Source organism: Schistocerca gregaria, chromosome 1, assembly GCF_023897955.1.
Source record: "Schistocerca gregaria isolate iqSchGreg1 chromosome 1, iqSchGreg1.2, whole genome shotgun sequence".
Taxonomy (NCBI): domain Eukaryota; kingdom Metazoa; phylum Arthropoda; class Insecta; order Orthoptera; family Acrididae; genus Schistocerca; species Schistocerca gregaria.
This window is the reverse complement of record NC_064920.1, coordinates 1,205,835,404-1,205,863,124: the sequence shown is the minus strand read 5'-3', so window position 1 is coordinate 1,205,863,124 and position 27,721 is coordinate 1,205,835,404. Positions and strand designations below refer to the sequence as shown.

General features: G+C 45.5%; 1 protein-coding gene across 1 annotated transcript in view; it reads left to right on the top strand.

The window, feature by feature from the left end:
• LOC126299008 (ras-GEF domain-containing family member 1B-like) overlaps nt 1–27,721 on the top strand; it is a 2,459,283-nt gene that overhangs the window by 1,969,036 nt on the left and 462,526 nt on the right. Inside the window, exon 7 of the mRNA XM_049990678.1 lies at nt 10,152–10,313. Within this exon, the coding sequence (XP_049846635.1) occupies nt 10,152–10,313 (162 nt within the window). The remainder of the gene's footprint in view (nt 1–10,151; nt 10,314–27,721) is intronic.

Genomic DNA, 27,721 nt, shown 5'->3' with positions numbered 1-27,721 from the left:
TCTCCGCCAGCAGTGGAGGATTCTTTGGCGATGCCAGCCACTCGTGCTAACAAAGCGTTAGAAAAATCATCAAACAAAAGTTTGGAATTTAGAGAGCGTTTTACCTTTTCCTACGGCCCCCTAAGGCGAAATATTCTACGAGCTCGAAAGAGGCCTTTTCCTGCTTGTGTTCAAATAGTTGGAACCAAATGGGTAAACCCTCTTCCATGCCCTCCCCTTCTTAGATTTAAATTTGGAGTAGATCTACCTAACTCTTTAATTCTTACTTTCTCCTCCTAAGAGCTACTGGGAAAGCCCTCATCTACGGAATTCGCCATTTTGCTTGCACGATAGTTGACACACACATTCAAAGAAATGTACTGACCTGGTGCTGTGAGCAACATATTAGCACCCTGAGTGCAAGGTGGGGTGACGTCATATCGGAATATGAACACTCGAAAACAGACAGCTATGTCCCTTCTCTGAGTTGATCGTAGTGCCGCTGAGTTATTTCAGCACTCGGCACTGGTATTTAGTTATTGCACAGAGAGAGCCACAAAACATGTTTCCGCCTTACTTTCTTTTTTTCATTCTTTTTTTTTCTTAAGGTTTATGTGCCCACAACGCCATCATGCGGTACTTAATCACATGGTGCCGAAGAGTCACACTGTCTACCCCGTTATTACTGATGTTGTATCGTTGCTTATAAACGATCTGTCTTATACTACAAATCAGAAGTGAATATTGACAGCACATGGCTTTCAGTGCGACCCGCTTTTTGTCGTGTTAGTTGACACTGCGCCTCTAGCCGTGATGTGGAAGTACTGTAAACTCGACATTTGGCGAGCGTGACGAGGTCGGCACAACCTTTGGCAACAATGTGGGGCAGCCAGGAGCTGTCCGTCTGTACGTGTTGGAGCGGCGACGCACGCTGTTCGCTCGCCGGACCTCCGCTGCTCAAAAGCTGCGTGACGCGAATGGAAATAGGGGCGTGTCGGGCACAAAGCGCGCTGACCCTGCTCCGTGTCACATCAAAGGCCGGCCGCGTGAACTATGCCGCTCGCGCCGTACAAAAGGCGCCGGGCGGCCGCTAATTAATTTGCAGCCCCCTGGCACGCATCGCGTTTCGTGGAATGAGACAGCCCGCTGTGTGGTTAGCACTGCTACCGGCCCCACGTGGCTTCTTCCTGTTGTTGTCGCGCTGTCCAAACGCCGCGTCCGGCCTCAAATGTTCGTACTGCTGTTTGGAACTCTTTGTCAGATTAACGCTATTTGCCAAACTGGGATTCGAACGCCGAACCTCGCCTTTTTGGATGAAGCCACACCACATATTCACTTTCAGGCTGTCACTTGTCTGCTGACCTCCATATTCGGACATTAGGCCGGTCTGGATATGTGAAAAGTAGCTTCATCAGCAAAACAGACTGTTTGGATTGTTTCTTTCTAGCATATTCGTAGCGTACTATCATCTGCCTACAAAGCTCTTAGGAGTTGCACTTTGTATGCGTGGAAATGCACCTGTTTCTGCAGTATCTTCACCTAAGTGCTCTGAGGAATGCCCGTTACTCTGGAAACACGGCACGCGTGCTTCCGCGGACTGCGCTGAAATGCTGTGCGCGCGGTGATCAACACTGGCTGCCAGCCTACCGCCTCTCGTCCTCTCAGAAACACTGCCAGCCTCTTTCAGCTTTTCGCGCCGCCCTCTGTTGCCCGGCTCAGCCGGACCTCTACCATGGACTCTTGGGAACCGTCGCTGGGCTGTACTAAGCGGCCGCGTTTCACGAAACTGTCAGACACGGCGCGCTTTCTCGTAAGTGACACCGTCGTTCCTAAGTTACGAACCCTGTAACAGGAAAGGTACAGGGAAAAGCTGCTGTCAGCTCAGATGTAGAAGTGCGCATGACTTTAGCTACCATTTACAACTAGAGTTGTTGTAAAATATCGATCTATCGGTATTTTACGAAAAATATTGGTATATGTTGGTTATAGGATTCCACCAGGGTATCGATATATCGATATCAACCGGAAATATCGAGTCCCCATATTTTTGTTTCATGGTATATTTTTCCATAATTTTCGGTAAATATTTAAAGTTGTTCTTTTGAAAATATAGCAGTACATAATTTTACCTTTTGAGCTTTCATCAAGTCCAATCTTTCTCTTTGACTGTGAGAAACAAGTATGTGTGGCACAAAGCAGGTACGTCATGTGACGAAACCAAGCGACAGACCACTAGGACGTCTTCTACTGTGCCACTTACATGCAGTTACCATTGTTAGCAAAGTGGTTATCGTCAAACGAGAATGTACATCGTTTTCCTTTCAATTCTTGCTCTGAGTGGGTTATCCAGCATGTATGTGTAGAGAATATTTAATAATAAGTCAATTCTTAAATATACAGTCCTAAAACCGGCAGTTTATTTCTAATGTGCAGCCGATATTTTTATGTATAGGTACGACAACACTTCTGCAGTCGATATACAAAAAGGTACGGCCAAACGTTCAGGAAACATTCCTCACACACAAAGAAAGAAAATATGTTATGTGGACATGTGTCCGGAACCGCTTACTTTCCATGTCAGAGCTCATTTTATTACTTCTCTTCAAATGACATTAATCATGGAATGGGAAGACACAGCAACAGAACGTACCAGCGAGACTTTAAACACTTTGTTACAGGAAATTTTCAAAATGTCCTCCGCTAGCGAGGATACATGCATGCACGCTTCGTCGCATGGAATCCCTGATGCGCTGATGCAGCCCTGGAGAATGGCGTATTGTGTATCACAGCCGTCCACAATACGAGCACGAAGAGTCTCTACATTTGGTAACGGGGTTTCGCAGACAGGAGCTTTCGAATGCTCCCATAAATGAAAGTCAAGAGGGTTGAGGTCAGGAGAGGGTGGAGGCTATGGAATTGTTCCGCCCCTACCAATCCGTCGGTCACCGAATCTGTTGTTGAGAAGCGTACGAACACTTCGAATGAAATGTGCAGGAGTTCCTTCGCGCATGAACCACATGTTGTGTCGTGCTTGTAAGGGCACATGTTCTAGGAGCACAGGTAGAGTATCCCGTATGAAGTCATGATAACGTGCTCCATTGAGCGTAGGTGGAAGAACATGGGGCCCAATCAAGACATCACCAACAATGCCTGCCCAAACGTTCACAGAAAATCTGTGTTGATGACGTGATTGCACAATTGCGTGCGGATTCTCGTCAGCCCACACATGTTGATTGTGAAAATTTACAATTTGATTACGTTGGAATGAAGCATCATCCGTAAAGAGAACATTTGCACTGAAATGAGGATTGACACCTTGTTGGATGAACCATTCGCAGAAGTGTACCCGTGGAGGCCAACCATCTGCTGACAGTGCCTGCACACGCTGTACACGGTACGGAAACGACTGGTTCTCCCGTAGCACTCCCCATACAGTGACGTCGTCAGCGTTACCTTGTACAGCAGCAACTTCTCTGACGCTGACATTAGGGTTATCGTCAACTGCGCGAAGAATTGCCTCGTCCATTGCAGGTGTCCTCGTCGTTGTAGGTCTTCCCCAGTCGCGAGTCATAGGCTGGAATGTTCCGTGCTTCCTAAGACGCCGATCAATTGCTTCGAACGTCTTCCTGTCGGGACACCTTCGTTCTGGAAATCTGTCTCGATACAAACGTACCGCTCCACGGCTATTGCCCCGTGTTAATCCATACATCAAATGGGCATCTGCCAACTCCATTGCACCGACTGCAAAACCACGTTCGTGATGAACACTGACCTGTTGATGCTACGTACTGATGTGCTTGATGCTAGTACTGTAGAGCAATGAGTCGCATGTCAACACAAGCACCGAAGTCAACATTACCTTCCTTCAATTGGGCCAAATGGCGGTGAATCGAGGAAGTACAGCAACAGCACATGCTGACGAAACTAAAATGAGCTCTAAATGGAAAGTAAGCGTTTCCGGACACATGTCCACATAACATCTTTTCTTTATTTGTGTGTGAGGAATGTTTCCTGATAGTTTGGCCGTACCTTTTTGTAACACCCTGTATAGATATATCTGTACTTTCTGCGATATATCGACTGTCTGCTCTGATATTTCTTTTCAATATCGATATATTGGATCCCGACTTTTTATAAAAATACCAGCAGTCCTTCCTGCAACAATCCGCGTCGCTGTATCTAGCGCAGTTTCTTAGAAATAAATGTTCGTTACCATGGATGCCCTTCATGTAAAGTATCCAGGGTTGGATGATCTGCAACAACCGCTAAACACTGTTAGTGAAGAGCGCAGCGCGGTTTTTTAAACGTCAAGGTGACAAAATGGATGGCCGTTAGTAGAAACCGGGATGACACTCCGGGCAGTCTTCAACTCGGTACTGATAAGATCGAAAGAGTTCCGTTGCAGAAATATTTCGGGTGTCAGATCAACGGTAACTGGAATTTCTTGAAAGGAATTCGCTGCGGGGTTGAACAGGCGTGACGTTCTTTCCAGGAAATTAAGGAAGTTCTGACTAGCCGTGACGTAAGCACTGCTCTTTGCACTGGACTACTCAACATCTTATACTATACAATCGAGTCATGGACCCTTACCACCGTATTACGTAAGAAATTGGAAACATTTGAAATGCGGAGGTATCAAAGGATGTTAAAGCCCAAATGTCGCAGTACTGCGGCGTAATATCAAAGAGTCAAAAATTTTCGATACCATCAGGAGAAGAAAACTCAAATGCTTTGGCCCTAAAATGCACAGCAAGTAATATATCCTGCTACAACTAATATTTCAAGAAAACGTAATGGCAGATATGGTCCAGGACGTAGAAGACTATCCGGATGAAAACGTTAAGTCAGTGTTTTGGAGCAACAAGGGCTGTTCAGAAAAGCCATGGACGTGGACAATTATGCGACTGGTCGTCAATGTACTTGGAGGTCGAGGCACATAATAAAGAAGAATCATGGAGAGACTTTACGCTTATCCTGTATAAGGGACTGTAAACGTTAACTCCGTCCCCAGACACTGGTGCGCGCGACGGTAACGACCGACAGCCGTGTCATCCTTAGCCAATGGCGTGACAGGATCAGGACTTGGGGTCAGTGTACCACTCTCTCTACAGTTTTTAGTTTCCGTGACCTGGATGCACTGTGACTCGGTTAAGTAGCTTGTCAACTGGCACAATGGAGGCGAAGTCCCTGGCAGTACCGGGGATCAAATCTGGACCCTCCGATGGCAGTCAGCCGTGTACCACTCAGCTACTAACGGGGGCATAAGCAGCTGTAGTATGCTTCAATTACATTTCTTTAGCTACTACACTTAATCTGGTTGTTTGACACTGACTGAATGTACCGCACTTAACTGCAGTTTCATTGTTATCTATGCTGCTTATAAAACTGTAAAGACGTCATGTCTGTCTGTTTGAACTTGCTAATCTCCAAAACTACTACACGAATTTTCATCAAAATTTCACAGGTAACGTGAGCGTAGCTTGGGGCAACATATAGGCATTACTTCATTAAAATCGGATTACGGAGAAAAAAAGATACTTTGATTTAAATTTTTATCTAAAATCGTCGCATCCATCTGTTTGTCTGTTTGAATACGCTAATCTCCAAAACTACGTGAGGAAATTTCATGGAGTTTTTACAGGTAACTTGAGCGTTAGAGGCTTTATTTGATCAAATTCTGATCACGGAAAAAATGATATCGTAATTTAAGATTTTAACGCGATATTTGGAAACATATTTACTCTTTGAAAAAGCTGTTTTACTCTTTAACGTTTGATCTGTATCATGTTTGTAAAAATACGAGTACTTTTATTGATTAACATGTTCTACGTAATACGAATCAATGTAATGAATGGAAAGTTATACAGTCCTCAATCAGTTTAATTAATGTTTCCATACTAATGTTGTTAAATGTGAAAATAACTCTGTTATGTTTTCACGACTAAACTGCTTAATCGATTTCGATGGTGTTTGGTACGGAGGTAGCTTGAGCTGTGAGGAAGGAGACAGACCTCTTTATGGAAAATAATTGAGTGCTAGTAGTGTGAAGCAAGGCGTTAAACATCTTTTGTTTATATCAGTGAACGTAAAGTGTTTTTTTTAATTATTAAATTTGCTGCACGGTGTCCACGTTGGATGATTTACAGCTTTTTCAGCAGCACGATGCACCGATGCGCAGTCCTGCCACGCCGTTCAGAGTGGCGGTGCGTGGGGGGCAGGCGGGGGGAGGGGGGGGGGGGGCGCCCGCAAACCGCAGCTAGTGGATGGACGTGAGTTAGCTTAGCTTCTCAAACTGGATAGCACACTGACGTCATCGTCATTTAAAACTGACTATGCCTTTCGGCGTTCATTCTGGAGCTTAGTCCCCCTTATAGAATTCCTCCGTGATCCCCTATTCAGTGCTAACTTTGGTGCCTCTTCTGATGTTAAGCCTATTACTTCAAAATCATTCTTAACCGAATCCAGGTACCTTCTCCTTGGTCTATCCCGACTCCTCCTACCCTCTACTGCTGAACCCACGAGTCTCTTGGATAGCCTTGCTTCTCCCATGCTTGTATCATGACACCACCATCTAAGCCTGTTCGCCCTGACTGCTACATCTATAGAGTTCATTCCCAGTTTTTCTTTGATTTCCTCATTGTGGACACCCTCCTGCCATTGTTCCCATCTACTAGTACCTGCAATCATCCTAGCTACTTTCATATCCGTAACCTGAATCCACCCAGCTTTCGCTCCCATACAACAGAGTTGGTCGAAGAATTGAACGGTGCACAGATAACTTAGTCATGGTACTGACTTCCTTTTTGCAGAAGAGAGTAGATCGTAGCTGAGCGCTCACTGCATTAGCTTTGCTACACCTCGCTTCCAGTTCTTTCACTATGTTGCCATCCTGTGAGAATATGCATGCTAAGTACTTGAAACCGTCCACCTGTTCTAACTTTGTTCCTCGTATTTGGCACTCAATCCGTTTATATCTCTTTCCCACTGCCATTACTTTCTGTTTGGAGATGTTAATCTTCATACCATACGACGGAAAAAAATCTCAAGGAATTGTGCGACATAAACGAAGGTAGGTAGGCGTGTTTGTGCATCTGGAATACGATGTGTATTCCACTTTCGCTCCGTTTGGTTTAAATACACTCCCTGAGCGTTACTTACTTTTGGGATTGGACGTGATAAGTTGATGTTAGTCAAGAATGCCTTTAAGGCGAAGAAGATGTCGTTAATACCACACTGAGTTTGATCGAGGTCGTGTAATTGGGTTACGAGAGGCTGAATGTTCCTTCCAGCCTACCGCAGAGAGACGTGGCAGGAATGTAGCGGATGTGCATGATGGCTGAGACTTGAGCCGCGTGAGAAGACAACTATGTCTGGCGTGTGAGTCTGGCGCATCGTACTGCGTCTCCAACAGCGACTGAAGCGGCATTTTGCACACAATGGCACAACGAACTGTTGCAAAACCGTTACTGCAAGGACAGCTCCGAGCCAGATGCCGTGCAGCGTACGTTCCACAAACCCCAAACCACCACCAGTGATGTCACGTGAGAGCTCGTTGGAGGCAGGGTGGAGATTTGCTCTGTTTTCTGGTGGAAGCTGCCTCTGCCTCTGTGTCGCTGCTGGCCGTGTGTTGGTTGGAAGGAAACCAGCTGAGGGCCTGCCAGTGACCTGCCTGCGTGCTGCACGCGCTGCACCTACACCTGGACTCATGGTCCGTATGATTCCGTATGATAGCTGGAGCACTCTCGCGGCTATCCCACGCACCCAGACTGCAAAATTGTGCTCCAGTCTGGTGATTGGGCCTGTCGTGATGTCCTTCATGAACAACACTGCAGGGAGTGTTTCCCAACAGGATAACGGTCGTCCTCGTGCTCCACAGTACGTCGGCACCTTTCCTTGCCCTGCTCGACCACCAGGTGTGTTTAAAATCGAGCACGTATGGGACAGCATCATCCACAAACAGAACTCACTGTGCCTGTATTGACCAACCAAGAGCCATAGGCATGGAATTCCATGTTACAAAGTAACATCCGGCACCTATACATCACACTGCATGCACCTTTGCCTGCTTGCATTAATCATTTTGATGGTTACGCCGGTTATTAATGTACCAGCGTTTCATAGTTGCAATAGCTTATCTCGCATTTACATTAACCTGTGACTTTGCAATTTCAGTCACTTAAATGCGTTATCTATTCCCTAAATTTGATTATTTTTCATTATTTCTTTTATTGCGATTTTTTTCCCTCAGTATACAGGGTGGTTCATTGTTAGTGACCGGGCCAAATATGTCACGAAATAAGCATGAAACGAAAAAACTACCAAGAACAAAACCCCCGTAGCTTCAAGGAAGAAAACATTTGGCGCTATGGTTGGCCCGTAGATGGCGCTGCCATAGGTCAAACGGATTCCAACTGCGGTTTTTTAAGTAGGAAGCCCCATTTTTTATTACATATTCGTGTAGTAGGTAAAGAAATAGGAATGTTTTAGTTGGACCACTTTTTTCGCTTTGTGATAGATGGCGCTGTAATAGTCACAAACGTATAAGTACGTGGTATCACGTAACATTCCACCAGTGCGGACGGTATTTGCTTCGTTGTACATTACCCGTGTTAAAATGGAGCGTTTTCCAGTTGCGGAAAAGGTAGATATCTTGTTGATGTATGGCTATTGTGATCAAAATGCTCAACGAGCGTGTGCTATGTATTCTGCTCGGTATCCTGGACCGTTCGACGGATAGTTAAGTTATTTAAGAAAACACGAAGTGTTCAGCCACATGTGAAACGCCAACCACGACCTGCAACAAATGATGATGCCCAACTAGGTGTTTTAGCTGCTGTCGTGGTTAATCCGCACATCAGATAAACTGCACAAGAATCGGGAATGTCATAAACGTCGGTGTTGAGAATACTACATCAACATCGATTGCACCCGTACCATATTTTGATACTCCAGGAATTCCATGGCGACTACTTTGAACATCGTGTACTGTTCAGCCAGTGGGCATAAGAAAAATTACGGGAGGATGACAGATTTTTTGCACGCTTTCTATTTACCGACGAAGCGTGATTCACCAACATCGGTAACGTAAACCGCCATAATCCACGATGGCTGCGACAAGTGGAACATCAGCGACTTTGGCGGGTTAATTTATGGTGCGGCATTATGGGAGGAAGGATAATTGGCCCCATTTTATCGATGGCAATCTAAATGGTGCAATGTATGCTGATTTCCTACGTACTGTTCCACCGATGTTACTACAAGATGTTTCACTGCATGACAGAATGGCGATGTACTTCCAACATGATGGATGTCCGGCACATAGCTTGCGTGTGGTTGAAGCGGTATTGAATACGTATTTCATGACAGGTGGATTGGTCGTCGAAGCACCATACCATGGCCCGCACGTTCACCGGATCTGACGTCCCCGGATGTGTTTCTGTGGGGAAGGTTGAAGGATATTTGCTATCGTGATCCACCGATAACGCCTGACAAAATGAGTCAGCGCATTGTCAGTGAATGTGCGAACATTACGGAAGGCGAACTACTCGGTGGTGAGAGGAATGTCGTTACACGTATTGGCAAATGCATTGAGGTTGATGGACATCATTATGAGCATTTAGTGTATTACTGTGGTATTTACAGGTAATCGCGCTGTAACAGCATGCGTTCTCAGACATGATAAGTTCACAAAGGTACGTGTATCACATTGGGACAACCGAAATAAAATGTTCAAACGTACCTACGTTCTGTATTTTAATTTAAAAGACCTACCTGTTAGCAACTGTTCGTCTAAAATTGTGAGCCATATGTTTGTGACTATTATAGCGAAAAAGAGTGTCCAACTTAAAACATTCATATTTATGGACGTACTACACGAATGTGTAATAAAAATGGGGGGTTCCTATTTTAAAAAAACGCAGCTGATACCCGTTTGACCGATGGCAGCGCCATCTAGCGGGCCACCCATAGCGCGATCTGGTTTCCCCCTTCAAGCTAGACGAGTTTCGTTCTTTGTAGTTTTTTCGTTTGACGCTTATGTCGTGAGATATTTGGCCCGGTCACGATCAATGGACGACTCTGTATAATAAATCCGTCACCACATTAAGTAGCTTAGTGCTCCTCGCGAGCAGAGGAACTGTTGACCCTGGCACGTGCGGCGTCGCGTGTTGCAGAGCCTGCCGCAGACGCCGGTGCAGCCGGGCAAGGCGGGCGGCTCGCTGGTGAACGGCGGCGGTCCCGGCCCGGCCTCCCAGCAGCTCCAGCTCCAGCTCCAGCAGCAGCAGCAGCAGGCAGACGGCGGCGCCGCGCAGCAGCCGCCGGCCGCCTCCGACAACGTGAGTATCCAGCCCTCTGCAGCACCGGCGTTACGGCTGTGTGTCGCGCCACGCCGCGACGCCAAACCGGCATTTTGTCCTCCTCACGAAAGGTCGCCTGGGCTGTTAGTCTACCTTCTGTTCCCACTGAACCTCATTTGTTTGTGTTTTATGAAGAAATGCCAGGCTTGTGGCCGGCCGGGGTGGCCGAGCGGTTCTAGGCGCTACAGTCCGATACCGCGCGACTGCTACGGTCGCAGGTTCGAATCCTGTCTCGGGCATGCATGTGTCTCAAGTCCTTAGGTTAGTTAGGTTTAAGTAGTTCTATGTTCTAGGGGACTGATGACCTCAGAAGTCAAGTCGCATATTGCTCAAGAGCCATTTGAACCAACCTGGCTTGTGACGAAATTGACAACGATAGTCTATGACTTCTCGTTGTCTGTGCAGGTATCAGAAGACTTGCAAGTGTGGGGAAATGGAATAACCTATGGCAAACTAGTATTACCATGCATCGTGAAATACAGAGATACGTAAACAGGCAGGATATGTGGCTGCGTCGTCAACGCCAGTATAAGACGAGTGTGTGGGGCAGTTGTTGGAGCGGTTACTGCTCCTGCAATGGCACGTTGTCAAGATTTAACTGAGACTGAACTTGGTGTTCCAGCCAGCGTACGAGTGGCCGCACACAGCTCCTCCGAGGCAGCAGTACAGCTGGCATTTCTCCGTACGACCAATTGTTCAAATGTTCAAATGTGTGGGACTTAGCTGCTGAGGTCATCAGTCCCTAAGCTTACACACTACTTAACCTAAATTATCCTGAGGACAAACACACACACCCATGCCCGAGGGAGGACTCGTACTGCCATTTCACGAGTAAGCCGTGCATGTGAGGATTCCGGTAAAACATCATATCTCCGACATTGCCGCGGTCGGAAAAGATCCAATAAGAACGGAACCGACGACGACTGAAGAGAACCGTTCAACGTGACAGAAGTGCAAACCTTAGGCAAATTGTTGCAGATTTCAATGCTGGGCCATCAGCATGTGTTAGCGTGCGAACCATTCAATGATACGTCATTGATATGACACTTGATGACTTCATGATACAAAGCTTTACGCCTCGCCTGTGCCTTTCAACAACGGCATTGGACTGTTGATGACTGGAAACGTGTTGTCTCATCGGACGAGTCTCGTTTCAAATTGTACCGAGAGTATGGACGTGTACGGGTATGGAGACAGCATCATGAATGCATTGTCATTAAAGGACTGTTCCAGCTAGTGGAGGGTCTGTAAAGATATTGAACGTGTGTTTAGTTGGAATGACGTGGGACCCCAGATACATCTACGCATGGCTCCCACAAGTGACAGGTACGTGAGTATCCTGTCTGATCACCTGCATCCATCCGTGTCCACTCTGCATTCCGACGAACTTGGACAATTCCGGCAGGATAGTACGACACTCGACACCTCCAGAATTGCTACACAGTGGCTCCAGGAATACGCTTCTGAGTTTAAACACTTCCACTAGACACCAGACTCCCCAGACATGAACATTGTTCAGCATATCTGGGATGCCTTGCAACGTGTTGGTTCACCCCTTCGTACTCTTTCTGATTTACGGACAGACCTGCAAGGTTCATGGTGTCAATTCCCTCCAACGCTACTTCAGACGTTAGTCGAGTCCTTGCTACGTCGTGTTGCGGCACTTCTGCGTACTCGCGGGGGCCCTACACGATTTTACCAGTTTCTTCGGCTTTTCAGTGAAGATAGGTGTGTGGCATGTGGAAGCTTGAGTCGATCCGCAAAGAGTGGTCGAAAAGCATCAGTGATAAGGCGACCACTCGCGATGAGCGGGAAATCCAAGTAAAAGTCTCTTACAGATGTCTCTTTAGGTAGTATATCTGTACCTATCACAGTTGAATTGTATTTCATTAATAAAATGCACTTAATTTATCTGATACATCACGAATTTCATCAATCCGAGATGCACTTCCCGCAGCCGCTATCGATTTGTACCTGACCCTCCTTTACCATTCATTCTTGTACTTTCTTGTTTATTATCATGTTTCATTCCCTCACCGAAAAGAGGGGGCGGGACCTTGTGGAAACTGCTAAATGGCATATTCCAGCAGGATAATATTTATGAAACCTTTTTATCTTCTTCCCTTACACATTCACCAGTAAACCTTCGTAGCCCATGATACTAGGAAGACTGTATACCTCTGCTTTAAATATTAAACCTCTCAGGAGATCTGCGACCATCTTTTACAGTAAACCGAATACGCTTGTCTTGTTCGCCAATTATGTACACAAATATTTTAATGTATCATCTCATGATGTGTTTTGGGAGAAACCCCATCGACAGAACTTTGTTATGAAACATACGATATGAGAAAAGATATTAAAAGAAATACATTGGAACAACGCTGTGAAGCTGAGAAACTACCTGTTAAAATCCTACACGAATTCAATAACGATTCAGTCGGCATAAATTGATTGCGGGGAGGAAAGCATGCGTAAACGAAAAGTTTCAGTTAAAAGGAAGGTCAGCGTTGGTCGTAATATTGATGTTTCATTGATAGTAGAATAGATTTTCGATCACATAGTGATCATCTTCGGTACTGTACACATTAAACTCAGACACTGGTATCAAGTTATCAATAACCAAAACTGAGAAGCGATCACAATAACTCACTCCATGGAGTCGACAATCAAGAAAAGTTTCAGGCAGTAGCGAAACGGTGCTTGGAGGCTCGTGGCATATCCATCACACAGTACTGAATACGTACGATATCCAACAACTTTAATCCTCAGTGGGTGGGGCTAGTTAACCCTAGCTCTATGTGAAACGCCGCAGTTGTTTTTTATTCAGACCGCAACGCATTAACGTATTTCCTCACACTGTCTTAGCGTCGAAATGGTTAACTAAGTACGTGAGCAATGTAGAAAGTTCGTTGACCTCGTATGTGTTTAGGATTCGGCCACATATCTGTTTCATTACTTTGTTATTGTTCCGTTAACGTCCTATGAACAGATTAAACTGAAGGCAGGATTATGGTCGGTAAAAATATTAAATACCCTTAACACAAGCTGGCTACCGTTTGGTAATGAAAAAAGTCAGTCAACCCTTGTCTAATAGCGCGAGACGGACGACATACTGAATTACTAGTTCGATCAGGAATGCACGATTTGCGGCACTCCACGTTGCCGTGAATAGTTAAAGTTCGAATATTGGTTGTGGATAACTCGTCAAATTCTATGAAGCGGAAATTTCCCAAGTTTATAAACATACGCTGCAGTTCAGAGGCAAATTGCAAGTAGGTGTGTGGAGCGCAACTGTCGAAAACTGCTCCAAGTTCTCGGACTGCTGCAGAAATTTTACAAGGTCATAGGCTCGTCGCCCGAAAGTTTTGAACGCTTTAGTCTCGACTGACACGCCACTCATCAGGACACGACCCTACTCGTCGGCCACTTGCTTCCTGTGCGCGTTTCTTGTGCGTCTGGCGCGTTCTACACCATAACGATTTTTCCGTGCTATTGATCAGTGGAACACGTAACTAACTCAAAGCGAACTAAGTCCAGCCCAATATGGCCGCTGCCCTCGTGTAGACTCCATCCGTCATAATATTTTACTGTCAGCCGAATGAAATGGTCCACTATAAGATCTTTTATCGTACAGTTGTCTTCACTTACTGTCCATCATCAATTCAGGATAGCAGAGCTTGGAGTAATATTTTTAAGTGGTTTCAGCATTCGAAACGTGGATTCTAAAATACAGCATCGCAATGATTGTACTGTGTCAGTGAAATCAGCAACGGATCAGCAATATTGTACTAATTTGAAAAATGTTGTATTCTGCGTCACAAAGGAATTCACATGATATAAAATTTTTTGGGTTATGTTCAAAGTGTCACGATAGACTTTGCTTTGATAGATGATTATGAAGCCATATCGCAGACAAATGCGAACAGCCTCAAAGGGCTACACACGTTACTCGAAATGTCTTGTTTGTACATAGTGAAAGGCAGTATCACAAGTTTTGCAGCCGCATTGTTCTCAGCCTGTTTGTGGATCGTGTTGGTTGGCTAGGCGCCGACACAGAGCAGCCGATGTGATGTAAAATAAATTTCCTGTCTTCTGAACGCTGCCAGCACGCCCTTTTCGGACAGCCAGTCTGGAAACTCATTAAGTCGTCATAGACAGCAGTAATTAAGACTCGGGGGGTGGGTTCTTTCCTCTACTCTTGTGCGCTGATCCCCGTGGAATAACGAGAAAAGTTAAGTTGCCGCCGCGTGCCGAGTTGCTTAATTAGTCTTCGTATTAGAGCACCGCTTCTGTTCGTGTTTCGTTTTCAGACCGAGCATCGAAAATAAACAGTGCGAAAGAGTTGTGCCGTACAGCATGCAGAATTTTCTTGGCTGCCAGGAGAACAACTACTGAAATAAATTTCCAGATTTTATTGGAGCAGTGTGCTACTTGAAACTGGACACGAAGATAACAGGAAATTATTTGTAACAGGCGAATAACGAGGAATTTTAATTACTGGCGTCTGAAATATAAGCGTTTCCATAGCACTTAAAAAAAAATAGACGTACGCCGACTTGATAAGCTAAAAATTTCTTATCTTTCCTGTGTAAGTAAAGGCTTAAAAAAGATGCCTGTTATTGCGTACGATAGTTGCAAATGTAATAAAGCTACGTTCCTTGTGAGATATATTACAGCAGATATATTCCGCTGCTGATCGGAAATTGAAACTCGGAAAGACAGTTCAATACCTGACTGAATGGCAACCTGATAGCTATACTGATAAAATTTTTTCGAGATTCCCGCCGCGTTCAACGGTTTAAAATCCACGAGCTTCCGGCCACGTTTTCCACTGCCATTGTCAAGTGGAGACTGTCGAATGATTTCTGCTGCCGTCCTTATACAGGTTGTTACAAAAAGGTACGGCCAAACTTTCAGGAAACATTCCTCACACACAAAGAAAGAAAATACACTCCTGGAAATTGAAATAAGAACACCGTGAATTCATTGTCCCAGGAAGGGGAAACTTTATTGACACATTCCTGGGGTCAGATACATCACATGATCACACTGACAGAACCACAGGCACATAGACACAGGCAACAGAGCGTGCACAATGTCGGCACTAGTACAGTGCAATGCAGGCTGCTATTCTCCCAAGGAGACGATAGTAGAGATGCTGGATGTCGTCCTGTGGAACTGCTTGCCATGCCATTTCCACCTGGAGCCTCAGTTGGACCAGCGTTCGTGCTGGACGTGCAGACCGCGTGAGACGACGCTTCATCCAGTCCCAAACACGCTCAATGGGAGACAGATCCGGAGACCTTGCTGGCCAGGGTAGTTGACTTACACCTTCTAGTACACGTTGGGTGGCACGGGATACATGTGGACGTGCATTGTCCTGTTGGAACAGCAAGTTCCCTTGTCGGTCTAGGAATGGTAGAACGATGGGTTCGATGACGGTTTGGATGTACCGTGCACTATTCAGTGTCCCCTCGACGATCAACAGAGGTGTACGGCCAGTGTAGGAGATCGCTCCCCACACCATGATGCCGGGTGTTAGCCCTGTGTGCCTCGGTCGTATGCAGTCCTGATTGTGGCGCTCACCTGCACGGCGCCAAACACGCATACGACCATCATTGGCACCAAGGCAGAAGCTACTCTCATCGCTGAAGACGACACGTCTCCATTCGTCCCTCCATTCACGCCTGTCGCGACACCACTGGAGGCGGGCTGCACGATGTTGGGGCGTGAGCGGAAGACGGCCCAACGGTGTGCGGGACCGTAGCCCATCTTCATGGAGACGGTTGCGAATGGTCCTCGCCGATACCCCAGGAGCAACAGTGTCCCTAATTTGCTGGGAAGTGGCGGTGCGGTCCCCTACGGCACTGCGTAGGATCCTACGGTCTTGGCGTGCATCCGTGCGTCGCTGCGGTCCGGTCCCAGGTCGACGGGCACGTGCACCTTCCGCCGACCACTGGCGACAACATCGATGTACTGTGGAGACCTCACGCCCCACGTGTTGAGCAATTCGGCGGTACGTTCACCCGGCCTCCCGCATGCCCACTATACGCCCTCGCTCAAAGTCCGTCAGCTGCACATACGGTTCACGTCCACGCTGTCGCGGCATGCTACCAGTGTTAAAGACTGCGATGGAGCTCCGTATGCCACGGCAAACTGGCTGACACTGACGGCGGCGGTGCACAAATGCTGCGCAGCTAGCGCCATTCGACGGCCATCACCGCAGTTACTGGTGTGTCCGCTGTGCCGTGCGTGTGTTCATTGCTTGTACAGCCCTCTCGCAGTGTCCGGAGCAAGTATGGTGGGTCTGACCAGGAGTGTATGTTATGTGGACATGTGTCCAGAAACGCTTACTTTCCATGTTAGAGTTCATTTTATTACTTCTCTTCAAATCACATTAATCATGGAATGGGAACACACAGCAACAGAACGTACCAGTGTGACTTGAAACACTTTGTTACAGGAAATGTTCAAAATTTCCTCCGTTAGCGAGGATATATGCATCCACCCTCCGTCGCATGGAATCCCTGATGCGCTGATGCAGCCCTGGAGAATGGCGTATTGTATCACAGCCGTCCACAATACGAGCACGAAGAGTCTCTACATTTGGTACCGGGGTTGCGTAGACAAGGGCTCTCAAATGCTCCCATAAATGAAAGTCAAGAGGGTTGAGGTCAGGAGAGCGTGGAGGCCATGGAATTGGTTCGTCTCTACCAATCCATCGGTCACCGAATCTGTTGTTGAGAAGCGTACGAACACTTCGACTGAAATGTGCAGGAGTTCCTTCGCGCATGAACCACATGTTGTGTCGTACTTGTAAAGGCACATGTTCTAGCAGCACAGGTGGAGTATCCCATATGAAATCATGATAACGTGCTCCATTGAGCGTAGATGGAAGAACATGGGGCCCAATCAAGACATCACCAACAATGCCTGCCCAAACGTTCAGAGAAAATCTGTGTTGATGACGTGATTGCACAATTGCGTGCGGATTCTCGTCAGCCCACACATGTTGATTGTGAAAATTTACAATTTGATTACGTTGGAATGAAGCATCATCCGTAAAGAGAACATTTGCACTGAAATGAGGATTGACACCTTGTTGGATGAACCATTCGCAGAAGTGTACCCGTGGAGGCCAACCAGCTGCTGACAGTGCCTGCACACGCTGTACACGGTACGGAAACAACTGGTTCTCCCGTAGCACTCTCCATACAGTGATGAGGTCAGCGTTACCTTGTATAGCAGCAACTTCTCTGACGCTGACATTAGGGTTATCGTCAACTGCACGAAGAATTGCCTCGTCCATTGCAGGTGTCCTCGTCGTTGTAGGTCTTCCCCAGTCGCGAGTCATAGGCTGGAATGTTCCGTGCTCCCTAAGACGCCGATCAATTGCTTCGAACGTCTTCCTGTCGGGACACCTTCATTCTGGAAATCTGTCTCGATACAAAGGTACCGCTCCACGGCAATTTCCCCGTGTTAATACATACACAAATGGGCATCTGCCAACTCCGCATTTGTGAACGATTGCACTGACTGCAAAACCACGTTCGTGATGAACACTAACCTGTTGATGCTACATACTGATATGCTTGATGCTAGTACTGTAGAGCAATGAGTCGCATGTCAACACAAGCACCGAAGTCAACATTACCTTCCTTCAATTTGGCCAAATGGCGGTGAATCGAGGAAGTGCAGTACATACTGACGAAACTAAAATGAGCTCTAACATGGAAAGTAAGCGTTTCCGTACACATGTCCACATAACATCTTTTCATTATTTGTGTGTGATGAATGTTTCCTGAAAGTTCGGCCGTGCCTTTTTGTAACACCCTGTATAGCCGCGCCGTCTGCAGTCACGCCCCTGGTGCTCGCTCCAGCGTCATATATGCCACTCTCGCTCCAACTTTCAGATGGCCGGGTCCCAAGCTTTGCTTAGCTGCAGGCCGCCGTCTTTATTTAGGGTGTTGTCAGAAATTTTTGATTCGGTCGCTTCTTTTACAACACAGACGCAAAAACTGGAAGTCCGCGTAGTAACAGATGTCTCGGCAAATGCAATATCGTGTCCGTTTCCTAAATCATGTTCCGCCACCGCTGATTTCTCAGGATACTGTAGGCGAAAACATCGCTCGTGTTCCACACGGCGCTGTTCAATATGACGTACAATCTGTCCGATATAGAACCGTCCACACCCACACGGTATTTTATATACTCCTGGTGTTCTGAGTCCAACACCGTCTTTCTCAGGCTTCAGCTGTCGAATTTTAGCCGGTTCCCTAAAAACCGTATCGATTTTATACTTCTTTAGAAGCCGGCTAATCTCTCTTGTTATTGAGCCGCAGAATGGCAAGAACGTAAGCTTCTCCGTGGCCTCCTCGAAGGTCTTTTGCTTATGTTTATTCGTAAGATGGCTTGCGAAATCTGGCGGTTGTTGTAGCCGTCATCTTTGAAGACTTTCCGTAAGTGACTCAGTTCCTTCGGATTGCATTCAGCGCCTGAAACGGCTTCCGTTCGATGCACCAACGTCATCAGAACAGAACTTTTCGGTGACGGGTGGTGATAGCATGCAGTCTGTGTAGTTGGGTTTTCGATAAAGACTATGGCTGAGACAGCCATTTTCATGCTGAGACAACCATTTTCATTCCGGCGGACGAGGGCGTCTAGAAAAGGCAAGGCACTATCTGTCTCTACTTCCATCTTGAATCTGATGTTGTCATGGATGCTGCTGATGTGGATGAAAAATTTTCGTTGCTCTTCACGTGCGGCCAGACAACAAATGTGTCGTCCACATAACGATAAACAACTACATTTTGCAGGAGCCGTGTCCATGGCGATGTTCTCAAAGTGCTCCATGAAGGGGTTGCTACATTTGGGGTAATGGGCTTCCCATCGCGACGCTGTCCCATGGTCAAAATAATCTCCCTCGCACAAAAAATACGATGATGTCAGAGTGTGCTTAAATAAATCTACACCGGTGTCGTTAAATAATTGGGAGAGTATATCTAAAGAGTCTTAGATGGGAAGTGTTGTGCATTCGTATAGTGGTAACTATACATATCAGGGGCATTCAATAAGTAACACAACACATTTGTTTTTTTCGGCCAGTTTCTATTGCGGCGAGGCGTCGTGGAGTATTCCCTTACAGTTTCATAAAGTTCCATTAGGTAGTGGCGCTATACGCAGCCTTCAAAATAGGATCTATAACGGAGGTGCCTTCCAAGGAGAGGTTTTGCCATTGGGTTGCTTTAGCTGGAAAACTACAGCATTGCAGATATTGCTGCGGTTGCAGAATGTCTACGGAGACCTAGCAGAGAACAGAAGCATGGTGAGTCGTTCGGAGAGACGTCTGCAATCATCGCAAGAACTTCGCGCAAACTTGTCCAGTCTCCCGTGTGGTGGACGGTCGCAAACACCTCACTCGTGCTAAGTTGTAACGTGCCGACAGTCTCATTGGAGGCTGTCGACGGATCACAATCAAACACCTAGCTGCACAACTGGATGTCTCTGTCAGTATTGGTGACAAACTCGTCCAACATTTGGGGTTCACGAAGATGTGTGTCCCCTGGAATCCTAACAGCCTAACAAAGACCACAAAGAGCAACGAAAGACTATTTACGTGTTGCGAAGCTGACCGTGACAGTTTTGGTCGTATGTAGAGTATGCTAGCGGCAAGACACAGTCAATGCCTTCTCTGTGTGAGAGCAATGGAAATACTATCGACGACAGCGCTGCCAAAGCAGAGTTACTAAACACAACATTTCGAAATTTCTTCACCAAAGAAGACGAAGTAAATATTCCAGAATTCAAAATCAAGAATAGCTGCCAACATGAGTAACATATAACTAAATATCCTCGGAGTAGTGAAGCTACTTAAATCACTTGATAAAAGCAAGTTTTCCGGTCGAGACTGTACTCTAGTTACGCTCCTTTCAGTGTATGGTGATGCAAGAGCTTCGTAATTAAGAATCATATACAACCGCTCGCTTGACGAAAGATCCGTATCCAAGGACTGGAAAGTTCTACAGGCCACACCAATATTCAAGAAAGGTTGTAGGAGTAATAAACTTGATTACAGGCTCATATCAGTAACGTCGGTATGCAGCAGAATTCTGGAACATATTTTGTGTTCGAACATTATGAAGTACCTCGAAGACAACAGTCCGTTGACACATAGTCAACACGGATTTAGAAAACATCGTTCTCGTGAAACACATCTAGCTCCTTGCACACACGAAGTGTTGAATGCTATTGACAAGAGATTTCAAATTGATTCCGTATTTCTGGATTTTCAGAAGGCGAATAATCTGAGCAGCCGTCTTCGGTTGTTTGCAGATGATGCAGTCGTTTATCGTCTAGGAAATCCATCAGAAGGTAAAAAAAATTGCAAAAAGATACCTATAAGGTGTGTAAACTGGCAGTTGACAAATAATGAAAAGTGTGAGGTCATCCATATGAGTCCGTACACGATAAATCAGTCAAATCTAAAGGCTGTAAATTCAACTAAGTAACTAGGAATTATAATTACTGACAGTCTAAACTGGGAAGGACATACAAAAAATGTTGTGGGGAAAGGGGCACGTTTTGTCTTATCGCGAAATATTGGAGAGAGCGTCGATAACATGATACAGGATTTGGGTGGACATCATTGAAACAAAGGCGTTTTTCATTGCGGCCGAAACTTCTCACGAAATTTCAGTCACGTACTTTCTCCTCCAAATACGAAAATATTTTGTTGATGCTGACCTACATAGGAACAAACAACTAAGGAAAATCAAAGCTCGCACGGAAAGATGTAGGTGTTGGTTTCTTCCGCGCGCCGTTCGATATTGGAATAACAGAGGATTATTGTGAAGGTGCTTCGATGAACCGCCTGCCAGGCACTTGAATGTGATTTGCGGAGCATTGATGTAGGTGCAGGTGAACTTTGTCGCTGGCCATGAAACATGGGTTCTTCACATCGAACTGGCAACAAAATGGCAAATCATGAAATGGCGCCACACTTCCTCTCCTCCGAAGGAAAAGTTCAATGTCACACCCTCTGCCGGTAAAGTCATGGCTTCTTATGTTTAATGACCTCCCTCACAGTGCGACGATCAACTCTGAGCAGTACTGTGCTATACTCAAGAATCTGAAGAAACGACTTCAGCGTGTTCGTCGCCAAGATGCAAACAGGCTTCTCCTTCTCCACAACAACGCAAGGCCTCGGACAAGTCTGCGCACCCGAGAGGAAGTCACAAAATTTCATCAGACTGTTCTCCTTTATCCATCCTGCAGCCTACAGACCGGATCTCACACCTTCCGACTTCCTTCTGTGTGGAACAGTTGAAGGATGCACTCCGCGGGAAGCAGGACGTGAACTGATGCAGCAACGTTTTGTCTCCGACTTTAACCAGTGGTTTAGTACGATGTTGGATGGCCGCTATTGGCAGAATTATGTTGTCATCATCGGAGAAACTCTTTTCAGCGATCTAGTCTTGTGCAGCTTTCTTCATTTTCCATTACTGATATTCATCTTGTAAGCTCTTTTCAAACATTACCCATTCCGCTCAGCTGTATTCCAAGTTCTCCAGAAACTACTGCAACCAGTCACCTCCTGTTTTATTCTTCAGTTTTTATTTTCCAAGACCGGTTTCGAATCGCCAAGCGATTGATACTGAGATGGTACGTACTTATTGCATGCTTGCATCATTGTCGTGGTCTTGTAATGTTATTAGTAGTATATCTGTTGGTAATTTTCGGGAGCACCCATTATTCTAGAAAACATGTTGTCTACAAGTCATGCTAACCTTATAGCACTTCACCAGCTTTTCCAGAGGTAACAACTCCCATGAACTTTAAAAAACATAAATCATGATAAATCGCGAGCCTGATTGCAATAATTTCCGGAAACCTTTATTCATCACAGTCGCAATATTGTGCATCCATAGCGGATAAAAGTTTGTCTTCCAATTGCTTCATCGTCTATGGCACAGTTACAATGTACTCGGCAATACTCAAAATTTTAATTTGTTCTCCTCGAACTCCCTCGTCGGAACTTTTCCTTGGCTTCCTTCACTGCATGCGTATTGTGTAGGCTGTATAACATGGGCGACAAGCTTGATCTGCGACTCTTTCCCTTCTGAGACATTCCCTCTTTTCATCATGTTCGACTATTGTAAGTGCCGTTTGATTTCTCTAAAAGTTGAAGAAAGCCCTTCAGGTACTGTATTTGTCCCTAATAACTTAAAAAGAGCTAATTCGAGGAACTCAGTTTGTGTTCGCTTAGGGAATTAATTACCAGCGTTCATATTTTCAGCAATGGACTGAAATTATTCAGCAACGTCATCAACTTTATCGGACGAAAAGAGGGCAAGGAACCCACAAGATAGTCAGCAGTAAAGTGAGACGTCAATCTAGTGATATCAGGTCTGAATCAAGAAACAAATGTAGTAACAGATTTCTTGATGCTCAGCCACATTGTCAGTGGATAAGAGCAAAACTGAGGTGAAATATTTAACGAAGCACCAAAAACCTAGGGTAGTTAGTAGTAGTAACGAAGTAGTGAGAGCTGGCCGGAGTGGCCGAGCGGTTCTAGGCGCAACAGTCTGGAACAGCGCGACCTCTACGGTAGCAGGTTCGAATCTTGCCTCGGGCATGGATGTGTGTGATGTCCTTAGATTAGCTAGGTTTAAGTAGTTCTACGTTCTAGAGGTCTGATGATCTCAGATGTTAAATCCCATAGTGCTCAGAGCCATTTGAACCACTTTTTGAAGAAGTGAGAGCGTAAACATCACAAAGTTTTTCAGAAATGTGTGGATAAGATCCTACTCAAGATCGCAAATCTTATTTACTGATTACCGATTTGGGCTCATTAACGAGTGATCTTCAGATCAGTCTAAAACGCTGTTCATAGGGTTTTTATCGACAAATATTTTAACAGATCGCATATCTTCCCCCACTTACAAAGTTTTTCATATGCCATCCCTAAGAAAAGTGGTAAGTTCAAGTGAAAAATACTTTAGTTGTTCGGTTACGTCATTGCTCATTTGCTCTTTAGGTGAGTCACAAACATTTAATATGCACACATCTTCACCCGTTGAAATTTATGGCGGATAGGCCACATAAATGAAATTGAGAGAAATGCGGAGGTAGACCGACTTGCTGACATGAATTGGATTTTTTTTTTTTTTTTTTTTTCAGTCTACTGACTGGTTTGATGCGGCCAGCCACGAATTCCTTTCCTGTGCTAACCTCTTCATCTCAGAGTAGCACTTGCAACCTACGTCCTCAATTATTTGCTTGACGTATTCCAATCTCTGTCTTCCTCTACAGTTTTTGCCCTCTACAGCTCCCTCTAGTACCATGGAAGTCATTCCCTCATGTCTTAACAGATGTCCTATCATCCTGTCCCTTCTCCTTATCAGTGTTTTCCACATATTCCTTTGCTCTCCGATTCTGCGTAGAACCTCCTCATTCCTTACCTTATCAGTCCACCTAATTTTCAACATTCGTCTATAGCACCACATCTCAAATGCTTCGATTCTCTTCTGTTCCGGTTTTCCCACAGTCCATGTTTCACTACCATACAATGCTGTACTCCAGACGTACATCCTCAGAAATTTCTTCCTCAAATTAAGGCCGGTATTTGATATTAGTAGACTTCTCTTGGCCAGAAATGCCTTTTTTTGCCATAGCGAGTCTGCTTTTGATGTCCTCCTTGCTCCGTCCGTCATTGGTTATTTTACTGCCTAGGTAGCAGAATTCCTTAACTTCATTGACTTCGTGACCATCAATCCTGATGTTAAGTTTCTCGCTGTTCTCATTTCTACTACTCATTACCTTCATCTTTCTCCGATTTACTCTCAAACCATACTGTGTACTCATTAGACTGTTCATTCCGTTCAGCAGATCATTTAATTCTTCTTCACCTTCACTCAGGATAGCAATGTCATCAGCGAATCGTATCATTGATATCCTTTCACCTTGTATTTTAATTCCACTCCTGAACCTTTCTTTTATTTCCATCATTGCTTCCTCGGTGTACAGATTGAAGAGTAGGGGCGAAAGGCTACAGCCTTGTCTTAATCCCTTCTTAATACGAGCACTTCGTTCTTGATCGTCCACTCTTATTATTCCCTCTTGGTTGTTGTACATATTGTATATGACCCGTCTCTCCCTAAAACTTACCTCTACTTTTTTCAGAATCTTGAACAGCTTGCACCATTTTATATTGTCGAACGCTTTTTCCAGGTCGACAAATCCTATGAACGTGTCTTGATTTTTCTTTAGCCTTGCTTCCATTATTAGCCGTAACGTCAGAATTGCCTCTTTCGTGCCTTTACTTTTCCTAAAGCCGAACTGATCGTCACCTAGCGCCTTCTCAATTTTCTTTTCCATTCTTCTGTATATTATTCTTGTAAGCAGCTTCGATGCATGAGCTGTTAAGGTAATTGTGCGATAATTCTCGCACTTGTCAGCTCTTGCCGTCTTCGGAATTGTGTGGATGATGCTTTTCCGAAAGTCAGATGGTATGTCGCCAGCCTCATATATTCTACACACCAACGTGAATAGTCGTTTTGTTGCCACTTCCCCTAATGATTTTAGAAATTCTGATGGAAAGTTATCTATCCCTTCTGCCTTATTTGACCGTAAGTCCTCCAAAGCTCTTTTAAATTCCGATTCTAATACTGGATCCCCTATCTCTTCGAAATGGACTCCTGTTTCTTCTTCTATCACATCAGACAAATCTTCAGCCTCATAGAGGCTTTCAATGTATTCTTTCCACCTATCTGCTCTCTCCTCTGCATTTAACAGTGGAATTCTCGTTGCACTTTTAATGTTACCACCGTTGCTTTTAATGTCACCAAAGGTTTTTTGACTTTCCTGTATGCTGAGTCTGTCTTTCCGACAATCATATCTTTTTCGATGTCTTCACATTTTTCCTGCAGCCATTTTGTCTTAGCTTCCCTGCACTTCCTGTTTATTTCATTCCTCAGCGACTTGTATTTCTGTATTCCTGATTTTCCGGGAACATGTTTGTACTTCCTCCTTTCATCAATGAACTGAAGTATTTCCTGTGTTATCCATGGTTTCTTCGCAGCTACCTTCTTTGTACCTTTGTTTTCCTTCCCAACTTCTTTGATGGCCCTTTTTAGAGATGTCCATTCCTCTTCAACTGTGTTGCCTACTGCACTATTCCTTATTGCTGTATCTATAGCGTTAGAGAACTTCAAACGTATCTCGTCATTGCTTACAACATCCGTATCCTACTTCTTAGCGTATTGATTCTTCCTGACTAATGTCTTGAACTTCAGCTTACTCTTCATCAGTACTATATTGTGATCTGAGTCTATATCTGCTCCTGGGTACGCCTTACAATCCAGTATGTGATTTCGGAATCTCTGTCTGACCATGATGTAATCTAATTGAAATATTCCCGTATCTCCCGGGCTTTTCCAAGTATACCTGCTCCTCTTGTGATTCTTGAACAGGGTATTCGCTATTACTAGCTGAAACTTGTTACAGAACTCATTTAGTCTTTCTCGTCTTTCATTCCTTGCCCCAAGCCCATATTCTGCTGTAACCTTTTCTTCTACTCCTTCCCCTACAACTGCATTCCAGTTGCCCGTGACTATTAGATTTTCGTCCCCCTTTACGTAATGCATTACCCTTTCAATATCCTCATACACTTTCTCTATCTGTTCATCTTCAGCTTGCGACGTCGGCATCTATACCTGAACTATCGTTGTCGGTGTTGGTCTGCTGTCGATTCTGATTAGAACAACCCGGTCACTGAACTGCTCACAGTAACACACCCTCTGCCCTACCTTCCTATTCATAACGAATCCTACTCCTGTTATACCATTTTCTGCTGCTGTTGATATTACCCGATACTCATCTGACCAGAAATCCTTGTCTTCCTTCCACTTCACTTCACTGACCCCTACTATATCTAGATTGAGCCTTTGCATTTCCCTTTTCAGATTTTCTAGTTTCCCCACCACGTTCAAGCTTCTGACATTCCACGCCCCGACTCGTAGAACATAATCCTTTCGTTAATTATTCAATCTTTTTCTCATGGTAACCTCCCCCTTGGCAGTCCCCTCCCGGAGATCCGAATGGGGGACTATTCCGGAATCTTTTGCCAATGGAGAGATCATAATGACACTTCTTCAACTACAGGCCACATGTCCTGTGGATACACGTTACGTGTCTTTAATGCAGTGGTTTCCATTGCCTTCTGCATCTTCATGTCGTTGATCATTGCTGATTCTTCCACCTTTAGGGGCAATTTCCCGCCCCTAGGACAAGAGAGTGCCCTGAACCTCTATCCGCTCCTCCGCCCTCTTTGACAAGGCCGTTGGCAGAATGAGGCTGACTTCTTATGCCGGAAGTCTTCGCCCGCCAGTGCTGATTATTTATCAAAATTTAGGCAGTGGCGGGGATCGAACCCGGGACCGAAGACGTTTTGATTATGAATCACCCCTAGACCACGGGTACACGGAAGTGTAATTGGGCGTGCAGGTATGTCCGGATGCTATATAACGTCAAACAGAGTCTTCATCTTTGTTGCTCGGCCTTTTCCGGTTAGTTGCGCTAACTGGAGGGATACAACAGTTCAGAGAAGAGCTGCACAGTTCACGATAGGTTTGCCAGTCAGATCGAGAGCGACACGGAAATCCTGGACAACTGCTAGCGAGAAACGCAGCAATGAGAGCACTGAGCTTCACCTGTACGTCTACTTTTGTAAGACGAGAACGAACTGTTCGAAATGGATACAGAAATATGCACTAGTGTCCAAAATTAAATCAACGAGCAGCTGTATCCCCGTCCTGGGTCTAATTCACGATATAATCATACGAACTGTCAACTGACGTCCGTAGGATCGTATTCTGCACGGGAGATGGCTTTTCGGTCAGAGGAAAACCACGCCGACGATGACGTCAGGGCAGCTACCGAGCGGAGTACTGTTTGTCGGGTAGTCCCGCATCCACAGTCACAGGCGGTGCAGAGTGGCACAGACATGATGCCTATCAGGGTCTCGGGCCGTAGGGAGAATGGAAGCACAGAGTCGCAAACGCATGTAGCACGATGGCTCAACGCGAAGTTTCGGTGACGCGTCTTCACAGATGGGAACGTCTAGAGTGGAGTCATCAACATGGCATCTGAACAGTGGGCCAATGTTCTTTTCACATATGAGCCCCGATTTGGCGTCGAGAGTGGTTCTCGACGGATTTGCTTCTGAAGGGAATGTGGAACAGGATTTCGAGACCCGAACATTGCTGAAAGAGGCCGAGAAGGATCGCTAATGGCGTGGGCCGGGATTATGTTGATCACTCGAACATCTCTTCACGAAATTGTACGGGTGAACCGGAAACGTTAAACTGCTGTCAGGTATCGTGACG